The sequence below is a fragment of the Pteropus medius genome, unplaced genomic scaffold (assembly GCF_902729225.1).
Source record: "Pteropus medius unplaced genomic scaffold, Ma_sr-lr_union100, whole genome shotgun sequence".
Taxonomy (NCBI): domain Eukaryota; kingdom Metazoa; phylum Chordata; class Mammalia; order Chiroptera; family Pteropodidae; genus Pteropus; species Pteropus medius.
Window position 1 is genome coordinate 11890677 of NW_024342474.1, and position 16693 is coordinate 11907369.

At 32.6% G+C, this 16693-nt stretch overlaps 1 protein-coding gene and 1 pseudogene across 2 annotated transcripts in view; both read left to right on the top strand.

The window, feature by feature from the left end:
* TBC1D15 (TBC1 domain family member 15) overlaps positions 1 to 15409 on the top strand; it is a 58828-nt gene extending 43419 nt beyond the window's left edge. For both annotated transcript variants that reach the window (XM_039866029.1, XM_039866030.1), the window contains 7 exons: positions 552 to 668; positions 6012 to 6112; positions 9844 to 9943; positions 10335 to 10432; positions 12391 to 12507; positions 13027 to 13113; positions 14084 to 15409. In XM_039866029.1, coding sequence (XP_039721963.1) covers positions 552 to 668; positions 6012 to 6112; positions 9844 to 9943; positions 10335 to 10432; positions 12391 to 12507; positions 13027 to 13113; positions 14084 to 14308 — 845 coding nt within the window. In that variant the 3' untranslated portion in view covers positions 14309 to 15409. The remainder of the gene's footprint in view (positions 1 to 551; positions 669 to 6011; positions 6113 to 9843; positions 9944 to 10334; positions 10433 to 12390; positions 12508 to 13026; positions 13114 to 14083) is intronic.
* LOC120605109 (uncharacterized) lies at positions 1912 to 2030 on the top strand (annotated as a pseudogene).
* Positions 15410 to 16693: the final 1284 nt, after the last annotated feature.

The following is a 16693-nucleotide window of genomic DNA, read 5'->3' on the forward strand; positions in this document are numbered from 1 at the left end:
AAATTAAAATAGCTTATGCTAATATGTAAAGTGAATAGTGTATATATGAGAATAAGGAAGATGATTATGGGACATGAAAAAGAAGTCGATAATACTTCTGATACTGAAAGAAGCACATATAAATGAAACACATCTCTTTGATTATGCTTAATTGTATAGTAGCTTTTTTCATTACTGTTTTCAAATAATACTGTCTATCACAAGCATTCATGATTGGCATTTTTATTGTTAACTAATGTGAAGTTATTAGTGTTGCTTTTAATTAATTGGAAATATTTCCTACTATTCAATTAAAAGATTTCTGGGTTTAGATAAAAATTGAAAAATATTAAAAAATATACCCATAAGGAGGTGGACTGAGTTTTGAATAATATTCTATAATGTTACTTTTCGCATATCTGAAGTGGAATTTGATGAATTATTTTCATTAAGTAAAAGCTTGGAAGAGAGTAAAATAGCAAGAAAAATAATCCTGTACTTATAAGGTGTGAGCTTTATAAAAATCTGTTTTTTTGAAAGGTTTTCAAATATGTGATGATTTTCCTCCTCAGAAAAAGATGTTAACAGAACAGATCGAACAAACAAGTTTTATGAAGGACAGGATAATCCAGGGTTGATTTTGCTTCATGACATTTTGATGACTTACTGTATGTATGACTTCGATTTAGGTAAGTTCTCTAATATTCTAATTTAAAAAGATTTATATCTATTTATTTTAAAATTTAGATTTATTAACTTGTTAGACATATTTATGTAATAGCTCTATGGCCTAGTCTTTATAGGTGTTCTATAGGGGCCTGGAAACTTAAAAGGCTATGGTTCCCAAACTGTGCACTGAGGAGCACTGTGTTGCCATAGCAAACTCACGGCATCATAGGATGTTTTAAATTTTCAAGGGAAATAATAGTGACATTTATAGAACACTAACTACTAGCTGAAGTAGGTTAGGGTTTCAGCATTAGATTGACACATTCCTTCTGATGAAGTTATATCTCTGCAAAGCAATATTTTTGGCTTTGCTGTGATAAGCAGGTACTGGTGAAAATAGGTGAGGAACAGGAATGAGGGTGGTGGTGTCCAATTGGATTTCAAGGTTTGAGAAGTAGTGTAGTGCCCAATGAGTGCTAAATTCATAGGACATAAATACTTGTTATTTGGCTCTGACTACTTAAAAAATGGAAATGTTAGTTATTTTTTTGAGCCTAGGAGTGCCTTGGAAAAAATTACTGCGACATTAAGGATTCTGTGAAGTGAGAAAGTATGGGAACCTTTGTTTGATATGCTTTTTCCCTTGTGAAGAAAAATACTGATATCTTAGACAAGCAGTTTAGATAATTATCTATGGCACACGGAACTTTACTCTATTTTCTTGGTAAGTCCATTTCCTACTAAGAATGGGTTGAAAGACAGGATGGAGGTGGAGTGGCTGGTTTGCATGAGGAGGAGATGCTAAGGGGTGAAAAACCCAAGGAACCAATATTTTAAGGGGCAAGAGAACTTGAGCTGTTTCTTTAAAGGACCAACAAATCCCCTAAACATCTACCTTTAAATAAATAAAAGTAATGGGAAGTTTCTGAGTTACCTATCATGTGAGTGACTCTCAAGTGGAAGATAGTGGAAATAGATGTTTTCTAGATTACTACAGCTTGAGACATATTTTGGAGAAGGTAATTGGCTATTCAGCATATTAAACCCAAATGAATTATGGGTACATTTTCATCACTGTATCTATGTGAATTCCTTTTGGCTTTTTATGTGTAAATTAGGGGAAAGATGTAAACTCTGTCATGGATCTTGAGACATTAGCCTCTTTGGTGACAGTAAGTTGAAAATCACAGATTTCTCTTTAAAATGTAGTTCTGTATATCATACCTATAATGAACCTCACATTGGATCATTGAAAACATATTAGTCTACGGCCATGCCACTCTGAACAAGCCCGATCCTGTCTGATCTCTTAAGCTAAGTAGGGTCGAGCCTGGTTAGTACTTGAATGGGAGACCACCTAGGAAGATCAGGTGCTGTAGGCGTAAAAAATAAAAAATAAGGGATTGTAAGCTGACAAGGTCCTTGCAATCTGTGAGGTCAACCAAGGATTGCCTTGCCTGAAAAAAGAAAAAAAAAAAAAAACCCACAGTAAAATAAAAAAAAAGAAAAGAAAACATATTGGTAGAATGCTTTTCAGGTTACAGAGTGCTGTCATACTCAGTTTAGATTTTGATTTGAATAGCAGCCTTTTGAAGAGGTGCCTACTTTATGAATATGGTTATATTGATTCAGAGTGACTCAAGATTGCACAAGTAGTAAATAGTGGCCCGGGGGTGGAGACCCAGGTCTTTCAGACTGGCATTCTTACCACTACACATTCAGCTCCCTGACCCTTTGCCATTTTGGTTTCTGTTCCCACTATAGGGAATAGGACCATCGTCCTAGGGAGCAAAGGGCATTGACCTGAACTTTCAGGTGGTAATTTTGAGATAGAAATTCATGCATATTATCAGAAGGAGTTCCTGAATGCTCATTTCTTTTCAGGACATAGGTCCAGACCAGCTAACTGATAAATTGATATCTTCATTTGTCTGCATTAACCCCACATTCTTTCTAGTCAAAAACTTGAGTTATCTGAAACATAGCCAAGGTTCCCTCCCATTAAGAACTCTGGCTTTGCGAGAAGCCAAGATAATTTTCATAGAGCAGTGAATCAAATTTCTTGCCTTTCACTCACAGTATAGGAACTTGGGCTGTGAATTTACTTTTATAAGTGATTCTATCATTTAGTTGTTTGACTTCTTAGCCCATAGATGAGGTAGGTATAGGTATATTTATATTAAATACAATGTCATTAATTGTGAGGAAGAAGACAAAAATGATCAAAAGCAGACAGAAGACAAAAGTTACCAAAAGTGGACAGAAAACCTCAAGGAGGAGCGATTTTTAGTTAGTCCAAAGACTCTACACCTAGGATGTTTCTATGGAAGGTATCTTTTTTATAGTGTATGTTTATAATGATGATCCTGAATAACCAATGAAAAGTTAAATTATACTCAAAATACTGTATATAAGAAGACAGGCAGTGTCTAATTTAAAAATGATTTCCAACTACTAAGATTTTTTAAAAATTTGCTACTCTTAAGAGCTAAGATTCATTTAAGCTGGAAAATTGACCTACATGTAGATGAAATTTTTTTTCTGGTATGAGAAAGTGTACACTAAGATGGTAAAGAGTCCGTTTCTCACACTTCCCCACTGAAACAAATTTGCTATGAAAATAACTTTCGGGAACTACTTCAGAAATTATAGTGCTGATTAAGATATGCATCAGTCAGCACTAGTACATAATCTCAGTGTCTCTGAATGCTAATTTAAACAGCTTTAATCTTTCTTTAATTAAAAGGAATTTGTACATTAATTCCACTCCCGCAACTCATGACATACGACAACGAACATCATGTGTAGAATGAAACAGATTAAAAGCAACTGGACTACAAAGGTTGATTTGACTACATGCTTCAGCTAAGACTTACAGAAGAAATATGGTGGTGATGCCATATAAAAGCTGAAGACTTAAAGGATTAAAGTAGCTTCTTAGAAGTTTTTATTCATTATAACTTTAGAATAAAACACCTTTTTTCCCCAGAGGAAAGGTGCTTTGTAAATCTTTTGAATAGCACACTTTGAAATATTTCTGTTTTAGACCAGGTGCAGTCAGTCAGATCCAGTAAAATAGTACTCTTTTGCACTTTGTTGAATTCACATCTAATTTCTTTCATGCTTTAATTGGTTTAGCCTTTATATTTGTCATTGCTTTCATTGTGTCATTGCCATATAGGAAAGTTTTGATGATAACAATTTAATCTTCCTTCCCATCTACTTATTCTTTTTTTACAAAATGTTGTATCAGTCATGGTTCTCCAGAGAAACAGAATCTTTAAGATTATATTTTAATATATATGTATATATATTAAAATACACACACACACACACACACACACTCACTCTGAGAGGAAAAGAGAGAAAGAAAGAAAAAAACAGAAGTCTCACAATCTGATATCTGCAAGCTGGAGACCTAAGAAAGCTGGTGCTGTAGTTTGAAGAACTGAGCTAGGAGAGCCAAGTGGTGTAGATGCCAGTGCAAGTCGGAAGGCATGAGAACTGGGAAAACAGGGCTGGATAAGATCAGTGTCCTAGCTCAAGCAGCCAGGCAGAGAGCAGATTCAACCTTCCTCCATCTCTTTATTCTATTCAGGCCCTCATAGATTTGATTATGCCCATCCACACTGGGGAGGGCCATCTGCTTTAATCACTTCACCAATTCAAATGCTAATCTCTTGTAGAAACACCTTCACAGACATTCCCAGAAATAATGTTTAACCAGACATCTGGGCATCCTATGGCCCACTCAACTTGACACGTAAAATTAATCATTGCAAGTGTGCATAATTACAGAATGCATCTGCAGTAGATATGTAGAAATGCTTACATTTAGATATCATGTCACATGCGGTTTTTTTCTGGCGCTTTTCTCCAAATGTCTTCGTAACTCCATCGTCTGGTACTGCAATAATCAGATACCTTCTATTAAAGCCAAGTTTTCTTTTGTGCTAATGTGAGTAGAGCCATACTTTTACCCAGGGTATAGTGTAAACATAGGTTAAAAAAGACTAGACATAGCAATAGATGATAAGGCAGAGGCTCAGAGCAGATGGAGCTAAATATTTGTAAGTGGATCCTGACGTAAGATTTGAGTGCATCTCTGTTATACTTTTAATCTGACTTTTCTCAGGAGGTTTTGGCTTATGTGTTTCCTTGGTTATTTTTAAAGTTTTCCAAAATAGGAAGAGTGATGCAGAGTTGTGTATCATTTCTAGCAGAAATAACTCTTCCCTTTAAAAATATATACTCTTTAAATGACTTCAGTGCACATAGATTTTGATGAATGATAAAAATATAAGCTTTAGATCTCCAAATGAAAGACTGTGTTTTCTACAGAAGCTATCATAGGAAAAAATCTCTAATTTTAACAAATGTACAAAATTTATTGAAGTTGAATTGTTAATATGTATGTGAGAAGGCTTAGTATGAGCTCTGATCCCTTTGTTGGTTCAAGTATCTGTGTCTTATCTGAAGTCTAATTGTAAAACAAGAGCATTGAGGGTTTTATAAGTTGGAACTGAAAAATAAGCTTGACATGTTCAGGTGAAAAGAACAACCAAGACTTTGTTTTTAAGCGAGGGGCCTGATTCTTTAACTTACCAATTTTTCTTATAAACAAGGGCTGTAATTAGAGTCATGACTGAGAAATTGTAACAGCATCAAGGGAAAGGTGGTTAAAGTGGTAGTTTTAGGCACAAAATATCGATTGAATTCAACCCAGTTGCTAGCATTTGTTGGGCATGAGTAACCAGAAAAGGAAGAAAAAGAACATAGTAATGACAGTTTAAAAAGAGGTACATAATTGTGACTTCTTTTGTTTAGATTACCAGTGACCTGGTTGCTAAAGCAGTTGAATCCTTTTCAGTGCTTACTTTACTTGGCTTACTCATGGCAGTTTGGTGTTGTTGACCACTCTGGCGTGGCACCTTTTTTCCCCTTTTACAGAACTCTTCTCCCTTGATTTATTTTTCCTTAACCTCTTTGACTGTTCTTTCTCAAATCTTCTTTGAGTATGTACTCATACATTTGATGTTCTTCTGGGTTTTCACCTCTCTTCTTTCTCAAAATCCTTTTGGACATTTTAATATATTACCCACTCTTGATAGTGATATCTACACTAAGATGTATACTAGCAGATAAATATCTGCTTGACCTCTCAATCTAAAGCAACCCATCTTTCTCACTTGATTGCTAAACTTCCTCTTCCTTATTTTCTTTTCTTGGCGAATATCAGTATCTTTCAGTTGCTGAACCAAAGAAAAGATGAAATTTTTAAGGGAAATGGTGATGATATAGACAGAAGGACACATAAAGCTTAGGTTTCCAGAGACATGATTATTTTTTTCTATTCCTCTTAGGATATGTGCAAGGAATGAGTGACTTACTTTCTCCTCTTTTATATGTGATGGAAAATGAGGTGGATGCCTTTTGGTGCTTTGCCTCCTACATGGACCAAATGGTAAGAACAGGGGTTCTTTCTTTTAATCAAACTAATTTTGAAGATTTTAGTTGTATAATCTTATAAGATTGATGTTTATATTTAGCCAGTTTATGATGGAACTTAAAAAAACTTGCTCTATGTTGTTTCTTTTTTAAATAGCCTTTTCAAGAGGCTTGGAATACTGACATTGTTTTTAATACAAAAAAGTAGATAGTGCCTGTAGTACAGGAAAAATCAGGTTTTAATATTGGTAAATGCTTATGTTCTGCAGAAGAGCCATGAGTCATTATAGAATATTGATGAAATAGATGAGTTCAGTTCTTGCGAATTCCGTGAACTTTCATATCATCTGTTTCAGAGAAAAAGCTAAGTCATGCCAAGTAATATCCTTACCTTTTGTGAACATTTTGGATTTTATCATTATAGGGAACTGATTTTTCTCCACATGTGTTTGAACTGTTTGTAACACTGACATTTTCTTAGTAATTCACTGTTATTTTCTCAGAAGCATGTGTTATTAGAGTTGAACTATGTCTATATATACATATTACTACAAAGAACATTTTATCTATTTTCATTGATATATCTTGGTGACAAGAGTTCTAGGACAGTAGTACAGTGAGAGTGTTAACAGGGAAATAAAATAAGTCTTCTCAAGTTATCTGTTAGAAAGAAAAAAAAAAGCATAGGGTCTAAGAGTAGATAAAGGCATATGAAATCCAAAGACTGGACTACATAGGTCACTGTACTGTTTTAAAATAAAACTAATTTCCTTGATGATGGGCTTACATGTCGGATATTGAAATGGCTTGCTTGCAAGAGGATAAAGATCTTGAATATATAATCATATAAAATGTTTCTCTCTAATATAGGGTTTAACTTAGAATTGCTGGCGTACAAATGTAAAATTTGGAAGTGGTACCTTTCTCTTTTTTGATGACTTCTATTCTTCCCCTCTTGCTTGCCTATTTTTCTTTCCCCTTCAGAATTTTTCCCACTTTTGTCTGTTTCCTCTAGTCTCTCATTCATCCTCACTTCTCTTGCTCCTTTTCCAAATATATATTTGATAAGATTTGATAGCTTTAAAATATCTGACTATTAAATTGATCAATATTCAAATTATGTAGTTCTTTGCTATAGAACTAATGTTTCTGAATTATTTGGAAAGATTAATTGCAGTAATCTAGTAATTTATCTTCTTTACCTTTTTGATTGATCGATTTTACCTGCCTTCTTAGTTCCAATTACTCCCAAGTGCTCTAGAAACCTGAGGCATTTGTTGTAAAGGTCTGTACAACTGATATTAATTGTATAAAAATCCATGTCTTGCCTTCTTTGTGTTTTTGTTGTTTATCCTGTTTTCACTAGAGCTAGTATGTTCCTTGATAAAGGGATCTTGTCTTTGTTTAACTAGTTCTCTGGTATGCTTCCAGAATTTTTCCACTGTCTGACAAAGTTTTTGTTCAACAGATTTTTGTAGAATAAACACATGACTATTTCCCCAGTGTTTAGTTTAGACCTCTACTTAGAGTAGATATTCCAATTTATTAACTGCATTTAGTTTTTTACAATAATAGTTTTCATAAAACTGAGCCAATATTGGCATATACAAATATATTGGCTTACGATGCCTAATACATACATACATATGCATGTATTTAGGTCTCAAATATACAGATTACTTTCTGAACATCTGTAATATACGCTTTACAGTCTATTTGTCATTTTTGTATATGAAGGTTCAAGTTTTTGTCTTTTTCAGTGTTCTCTGTGTTTGCCTTTTCTATTGAGATTGGTCTGGGGATTTTTCTAGTCTTTATTCTAAAAAGATCTTTTAATATTAATGTTTACTAACTTTTTTTCATAATACTTGAATGAAAGGGCAATATGTTGCAATCAAAATAATTGCACGAATATTTTTCACTGTATTCCTAGTTTTGGTGTCTTCAAATTGGCGCTCTTGTTTGACTCCTTTTTGTTTTACAGCTTTATTTCATATAAGATTTTATTTCTTATGTGATAGCTGAACCTATTGTTCATAGATTTGTTGATATTTATTCACATCTAACGTAGGCCTAGGTAGACATAGGCTTTGTCTATTATGGACAAAAAAATTGCAAAATAATCTAATGAACTTTCTTATACCTACTATTCATTTTGCCATATAGTTTAGTCCCTCCCATCCTTCTTAACCTCCCACCCCCATATAATATATATGCATGTGGATATATGCCTATATATTTATTTATAGATACAGTTGAAGCCCATTGTATATCCATTGTTGATCTTATTTCCCCTTCTCCAGGAGAAATAGCTATTTTTTCATAGTTGGCTTCTGTTATTTTGGGAGTGCTTCTTTTTATAGCTGAGTGGCTATGCCATGTTGGTACTCTCAAACCAACTAGCCTTTGGTTGTGTCATAACAAAAATGATGCTGTTAGAGTTAATTCTGTCTTTTCCCTACAGGTCCATGTGTTAAATGTAAAGAAACTATATCTCAAAGGGTTATGTTAGTCTATTAAACTAGTGTTTTAAATCATTAAAGAGAAACCAGATTATAGAGAATCAGTAACTTTTAATTTCTTTTTTTACCAAGAATGAATGGTTTCTATTCTGATAGATACTTCTAATAAAGCACTATTATTGTCTCTAAAACTAAAAAAGAAGCGTGTGTGTGTGGATGAGGGGCAGTGTTCATAGGCTTTTCACAAGGGTTAGGGCAGTACATCACCATAGAAGTGTTGGTACACATTTGAGAGGGATAAGAATTATTTAAGAAGCCTTTTATTTATTTTGGTGCCCTCTCTCTTTTTTACTAAAGTGCCTATAGGTAATCTGCTCAACTTTGAAGTTTTTTGAAAGCACATAAACAATTTTCAAAGTTTGTATCTCAGAACCTGTTTACATTATTAAATATTATTGAGGACCCCAAGAACATTTGTTTATGTGTGTTATATCTACTGATGTTTATCATATGAAAAATTAATACTGAGAAATTTTAAAATATTTATTCATTTAAAAATAATAGTAAACCTATCACATCTTAATATATGTAATATTTTTAAACGAAAACTTAGTTTTCCAAAACAGTTTACTGAGAAGGGGGATTGTTTTACATTTCCATTTTCTTTAATGTCTAGTTTAGTGGAAGACAGCTGGATTTTTATATCTGCTCCTGTATTCAGTCTATTGTAGTATCACATGTTATATAGCCTTTACACTTGTGGGAGAATTTAAAATGCAAAATGCATAAAATCTATTAATATTGTCATGAAAATGGTTTTGACTTTATAGATTTTCCTAATGTTATCAAGTCTAAGAAATAATTAGTTAACTCTTTAAGATAAAGTTAAAGCTAAAATTAATTTTATTTCATGTGATAATGTGAAGAAATATTTAATAATGGGGGTGATTTGATAAAAGTTTATTTCCCAAATGTACGTTCCTTTCACCTAGTCTTAGTTGATGTAAGATATTTGTATATCAGTGTTCAGGTGCTATCTCTACATTCTTTATCAAAATCAAATGAATAGAGGGGGAAAAAATCCTTAGTTTGAGACCAAGGATTCTCTTTCCCTCCTTTTTAACGTTGCTTTAGCTTTTCAATTTGTTGTGATTTTAAAAATATAACAGTGTGGTATGAGTCCAACGTTTGTCCTTACACTCATGGTTTAGTTATCAGTGATTATGTACTATAAAATATTTATTAAATATTACTTGTCTGGTAACATGTATTTTCTTTTATAAAGCATCAAAATTTTGAAGAACAAATGCAAGGCATGAAAACCCAACTAATTCAGCTAAGTACCTTACTTCGATTGTTGGACAGTGGATTTTGCAGTTACTTAGGTAAGTTTAGTGATTCAAAACTTATACCCAGCAAATTGTAGTTTGATACACAGAAAAAAAGTAACTAACTCTTTTAAAGACATATATAGTCTACTGCTGTTCCCTGAGTTCCTTTGAGAAATAAAAGTGTGGGACTAAACTGGCTTTGTACAATTATGTCTTAAAACAGTTTGTTCATAAAATGAATTATTTATTGTTAATTGGTGGTTTTCTGTTAAAGAAGTTAACCTGCAAATTTGAATTGTTTCCTTGAATTAGTAGAAGAAATTAAATTTATAGGAATTTTAGTAGCCTAATATGCATAGAAAAATTTGAGTTTGAAATACGTAACTGTTCCTGAGATAATTAGCATAAGAGTAAGCCATATATATATATTTTTTCTTCTGTACAGAATCTCAGGACTCTGGATACCTTTATTTTTGCTTCAGATGGCTTTTAATCAGATTTAAAAGGGAATTTAGTTTTCTAGATATTCTTCGATTATGGGAGGTAAGTTCTTGAATTATACAAATGTAATATAGAAAGCAACAATTTATTCTGTAGAGTATAAATGGATTGTAATAGCCTGACTGCAATTTGTAAAGCAAATGTGTTTCAGAATTCTGATATTTTGTTGTTTCTCCTTAAAAATTAATGATCTTGAACTGAACATCTAGTCTTTGGAGCTTTTTTCTGAAAATCATAATCCTTATGAGATTTGGGGCCAGTACGTTTCCCAGAACCAGTTCTCTAGACCATTTGTGCTGGTGTTGTTTTCTAGGGAGACTTGACTGTGTGAGGCTCTGCCACATCATGGTGTAGATTTGTGTAGAGTTCAAGGATACTTTGACAGGCCAGTCAGTTGAGATGGCACTTTATTTGTAGTCTGAGATATTGGGAAGGAGCTGACTTATGTTTTGCTTTTTAAAAGACATTTAAGTTAGAGCAAAATACTAAAAATAATAAAACAAACATTCCACCATCCATATTTAACGTATATAAACATTCTGTCATATTTATTTATAGTTTTTTTTCCCCAAGGTAAAACAAAATAAAGATATAGCTAGCATCTTTAATCACCACCTCAAGTCCCATTGCCCTTTCCCCTGCTCTAGAGGATATTCATGGTCATGCTTTTGGTGTGTATCCCTTTATTCCATTTTGCACCCAGGGCAACTCTGATGAAAAATGGAAAATCATTATTTTTTCTCAAATATCTGTTAATGCTAACAAATTGATGTGCTTTTAAAATAGAATATTGGTATAATGACTGACCTTATCTTTACAAAAATAAAGGATTGCAGAATTTCTCCCAAGGAAGCATGGGAGAGATAATCTATTTGGATAGTAAATAGACTTACATACAATGGAACCTCAGTGCCTTCCTAGGCTTTTACAGCTGGGAAGTGTTTCCTCTATTTTTGGCTACTTTACGACCATTAGAGAAGCTGATAAACTGAAGGATTATTGCTTTGTGGAGGATAATTTTCTGTATGAAATTAGAAGCAAAACACATGTTCTTTACCTGGACTCATTTTAAAGCTTATCAATTTTGTTAAATCAGTATCTCAACTTTTTTTAAAGAACGAATGAGAATAATAGTATTAGCACATAGCTATAATAACTCTCCAGTCTTTGTTTACCAAATACATTGGAACTTTTAACGAAACCTTTGAGGTTAATTGTATTTTAATTAAACTTAAGAATTGGATTTAGTCTGAAAATTACTCACTTAATTTACTTCTGGTGAAAAAAGTAAAAACATTTCAGGTATTCTCTAATATAATTGTTTATGTATGTCTTTTTATCTTTCCAGATAAGATATTATTAGGTACATTAACCAGGGGGAAATTAAGGCCTTAAATTTGAGGGCATTACTGATCAATGTTTTATGTGGTTGGGTATAAATTTTGAGTAGTTGATTCAGTTTTTGTCACAATCAGGGGCACTCTGAGTTATATAACAAGATGTTTAGAATGTAGAGTTATCTCTGAGTGTTTTTGATTCCATGTGTTGTATAATTGATTTTTTTTTTATTATTTCTAGGATTTAGCTTCCCCCCCTCCCTCCCCCAGAGACTGAATATAATTTAAAAGTGAGAAACTCAAAGTTCAGAAAAATATTGAAAATGCCTCTGACTTCTACTGTCCCTTAAACTTAACCTCATGGATGTGGCTCTTTAATTAATACCATTTATCATATTGGTTAGACTCAGTAATTTGCTTATTCTAGTTATCTAAAGAGCCACATTTGGAATTCATCATATTCACATATGTTAAACTCTGATATTAGTTACTTTGTAGGTAAAGGTAAGACTTCCCTCATTTCCTAACTAGAAAAACAGTAGACTACCCTATCTAGACAACTTCTGCTTTGCATAGAAGTCATTTAGAATTCAGCATTGTATCTATGAGGAAAATATTTTGGAATTGAAACAGTTTACCAAATAGTTGTTCTATGTTTTATAGGTAATGTGGACTGAACTACCATGTAAAAATTTCCATCTTCTTCTCTGTTGTGCTATTCTGGAATCAGAAAAACAGCAAATAATGGAAAAGCATTATGGTTTTAATGAAATACTTAAGGTAGTTATTCTTTTAATTTAGATTTTAATATTTTGGCTCTCTTCTCTATTTGGGTGGTACTAATATACAGTACATTTCCTTGGAGCTTACTGAATCCCTTGAATAGCTTAAACTGTATCAATAACAGTACTAGGGCTGATTCTGAGAATAACAGTTCAACAAATACATATTGGCCAGTTATTTTTACCTGGCTAATTAGGAAAGAAAAGGAAATTCAAGAAATGCTCTTCATGTAGTTTAGTTCTAAAAAAAAAATACTGTATTTTGTCTATAACTTGACATAGTAGACTTGAGGCAGCTGCTGGATTTAATGTTCCATAAGCTTATTAGCATATTTTTTAGCTTTAAAACTTGAAATAATCTAAGATATGTTGAATTTCCTGTTTATTTTGTAATGTGTGAATATTTTTATTTCGAGGATTTTATCTGTAGTGAAATATAACTGGTAATAGTTTATGTAGTAGAACATAGTAGTGCTTTTAGTTTCGATTATCATTTTATTTTATTGATTCATTTTAGCATATCAATGAATTATCCATGAAGATTGATGTGGAAGATGTATTATGCAAAGCAGAAGCAATTTCTCTACAGATGGTAAAATGCAAGGTATATAGCGTTTTAAATAATTGCAAGGTTTTTTATATTTTTGGTGGTCAGGAAACAGTTTTTTTTCTTAGAAGTAAAATAAACAGTTTTAGCAGCTTGAAGGCAGATACAAAGGATTGGCTAGCATTTTGTTTACTATTATATATTATAGATTTATAGCACATAATTGAAAACAGTTGATTAGTTATGCTAAATGGGAAACATGTAAGGCAAAATGGTAAAAGTAATGAAAACATTTCTGCCACAACCAAAGAGGCTATAGAACTTAAGCACTGGTATATTACCAGGTTGAATTAGTGAATAGAGGATAGGACCTCATATTAAATATGTGGTATCTCCAGATGAAGACAGATGCTAATCAGATATAATTAAGTCTGTGTCATTACATTTGTATAAGTCATGCTCTTAATTTATCTGAAAACAAGGCAAATTTGATATAGTATGACTTGAATTTAAACCAAGTCATTATAGCTTTGATGTATTTGGCTTTTGCATTTTTATGAGAATTCTTGTTTGGTCTTTGTGTCATTGTGTCATTTGTTCATGGTTCCAAGTACTTATTTTGGTTCAATTCTATAAACACTTATTTGGTAGCTATTCTGTTCAAAACACATCAATGAGATACTTCTTACCTTTAAGGAAACTTTGTGTATTAAGGGGAAAGTATAATGCAAATAAGATAGTATTAAAAAAGGATGAAATAAATGTTAAGTATTAGTAAACTATATGTTTGTGGGAGTGGTGGGTGGGGTAGAGAGTGACTAATTTGGAATAGAAGATCAGGGAACCACTTATGACAAAGTGGTTAAGATTTTATTTGGAGTATAGAGGGAAGGTTTGAGAGGGTACACAACAATTACTGTTAGAACATTCCAATTCTGGAGTCAATGTAGTCTTAATTAGAAGTGTAACTTTGTGATTATTTTTTCTCTAGTGAATGATGGTTTTGTGTTTGATTTTTCATATTCAGGAATTGCCACAAGCAGTTTGTGAGATCTTGGGGCTTCAGGACAGTGAAGTTACAACACCAGATTCAGACATTGGTGAAGAAGAAAATGTTGGAATGACTAGTTGTTCTACATCTGCATTTCAGAGTAACTCCTCCTTGCCTGTATTTGCTGCCAGTGGAGCCAGAGATGACAACCCAACACAGATAGCAGTGTCCCCAAATGTTAGCAGATTAACACCTGCATGATCATTCTTCTTGCTTAATTTTTGAAGAGACACTTTGTTGCAACTTTCTTTCAAGTACTCGAAAGGTGGAAATTTAAAATCTTGGTATCGATCATGCTTTAAGGTTTATGGAAAGAAAGTGTACTGATGTTCATGCATTAAAGCTTTACAAAGATTTACACTAATTATTTTTGTAGTTACTTCTACCAAATAGCCTTTCTTTTTCAATAACATTCCTTAGTATTTTTATAGCCAAGTACATTTTATTTTCTTGCTGATGAACTGGAATTGGATAAATATTACCAATGGATGAATTGAAAATTATGCACTTTGGAAACATTCACTTTGTTTACGTTTAGTGGGTTTTGGATTTGATGAAATTAAACGCTGAGCCTTTATAGCACTCTAAGCTGAGAAGTAGATTCCTACCCAGTGATGAAATAAAAGAATTTGGTTTTCTCTATTGTTTACAACAATACTCAGCTTAAATATTTATGATGGTTGAATATGATTTAAATTGGATGTTTTCATCAATGCAATTTAATGTGTAGATAAAGAGCTCTTTCAACCATAGTAAGTGGATTGGCAGTATATTTTTTACATTGAGCTTTTCGTCACTTGTATATAAAGACTATGTAAGTACTTATTTATGAGTATAAGAAAGGATAGGCATATTTTCTTTAACTGAATAAACTTGACAATTGATTTATATAACCTGATTTGACAAAATTAATACACAGCTTCAATGAGATCTTTTTTCAAAACTATTTTCTTAACCAAGCATTTATTTCATGAGACTACATTCAACCCTGTACTTGGTGTAATTTTAAAATTAATTGCTTGTAACCTCACTTTACTAATAATGTTTATATCTTTCCTAGTAATTATTAACTAATTAGGTCTTTAAAGTTTTATAAAATACTCTGCAGAAAGCTTATGTCACAAAATTTCAATATACTATTATAAGTCTCAAAGTAATGCTTTTTTGTATGTGAATGAAGCCGTTGTCTTTACCATGCAGTGCTGCACGATTCTGAGTCGTGTGGGGTTACCATAACCGGTTACGTTTAAGTTGTGACTTGTTAACTCCTGTACATATCATTAAAATAAATTTGAAGTTGAAGTAGTGTTTTCAGTTAAATTACACCTAGAAATAGTCCGATAGTTCTTCATTAGAAGAAAAAATTCCAAGATGGACCCAGTACATCTCATATTTTTACGTGATTGAAACAATCATTTGAATGATTTGTGGAAATGAGAAACATGATCCATTTATAACTGAAAAAATTTTTCACCAGCATGAAATTGGGCATAGTGTTGTTATAGAGGATATAATTATGTGACAGTAATGCAACTTCCTACAATTGATGCTAATAATAAAAAAGTCACACAGTTCTAAAATGGTCCAATAGATAGACTTTTTTTCCCTCCAGAAAGCTAGGGAACCAAATGAACTTTTTCCTACTTGAGCATTAACTGACAATCATGACAGAACCATTAGATTTTAGTTTTTAATATCATATGTGTGTTATCTTTGATCAGTTAATAATGAGTAAGCCTAGTCAGAAGAAAAAAAAGTAAACTGATCAAAAACTCAGCATCTCCAGCCTTTCATTTCCTGCTGTTCAGGAAATTGCTTAGAACATCTTGATGTCCTTCTTGTTCTTCCTGGACAGGGGCTTTTGGGGATTTTGTTCCTACTACGTAATGCGATATCTTTTTCAGAGTTTTTAAAAATCTTAATACATTTAGTAAGTTGAACTTTTGTCAAGTTTTATCATAAAACTACTTGTTATAATGTTTTTATTAAATCTGAATTTCTGTCTAGTGTTTTTGACATGGAAGTGATCATATAGTGCTAAAGTTTTTATTAAAGTATAGTTAAACAATATCAGTTTCAGAAGTACAACATGGTAATTCAACATTTATGTACCTTAATGAAGTGATCTTAATAAGTCTAGTAACCATCGTCATTGTACACAGTTACGATATTACAGACTATATTCTCCATGCTGTACATTATACTCCAGTGACATTTTATAACTGGGACTTTGTGCCTTTTATTACCCTTCACCATTTTGGCCCTTCCCCTCCACTTTTCTTCCCTCTGCAACCATCAGTTTGTTCTCTGAGTCTGTTTCTGTTTTGTTTTGTTTTTTATATTGTGCATGTAAGTGAAATGATACCTTCATTGTCTGACTTATTTCACTTAGCATAATATCCTCTAGGTTTATTCATGTTGTCACAAATGGCAAGACTTCGTTTTTTTTTATGGCTAAGTAATAGTCCATTGTGTATATATATGTATGTGTGTGTATATATGACATACTACATCTTTATCTGTTCATCTGTTCATGGACACTTAGGTTGCTTCCATATCTTAGCTTTTGCAAATAATACTGCCATG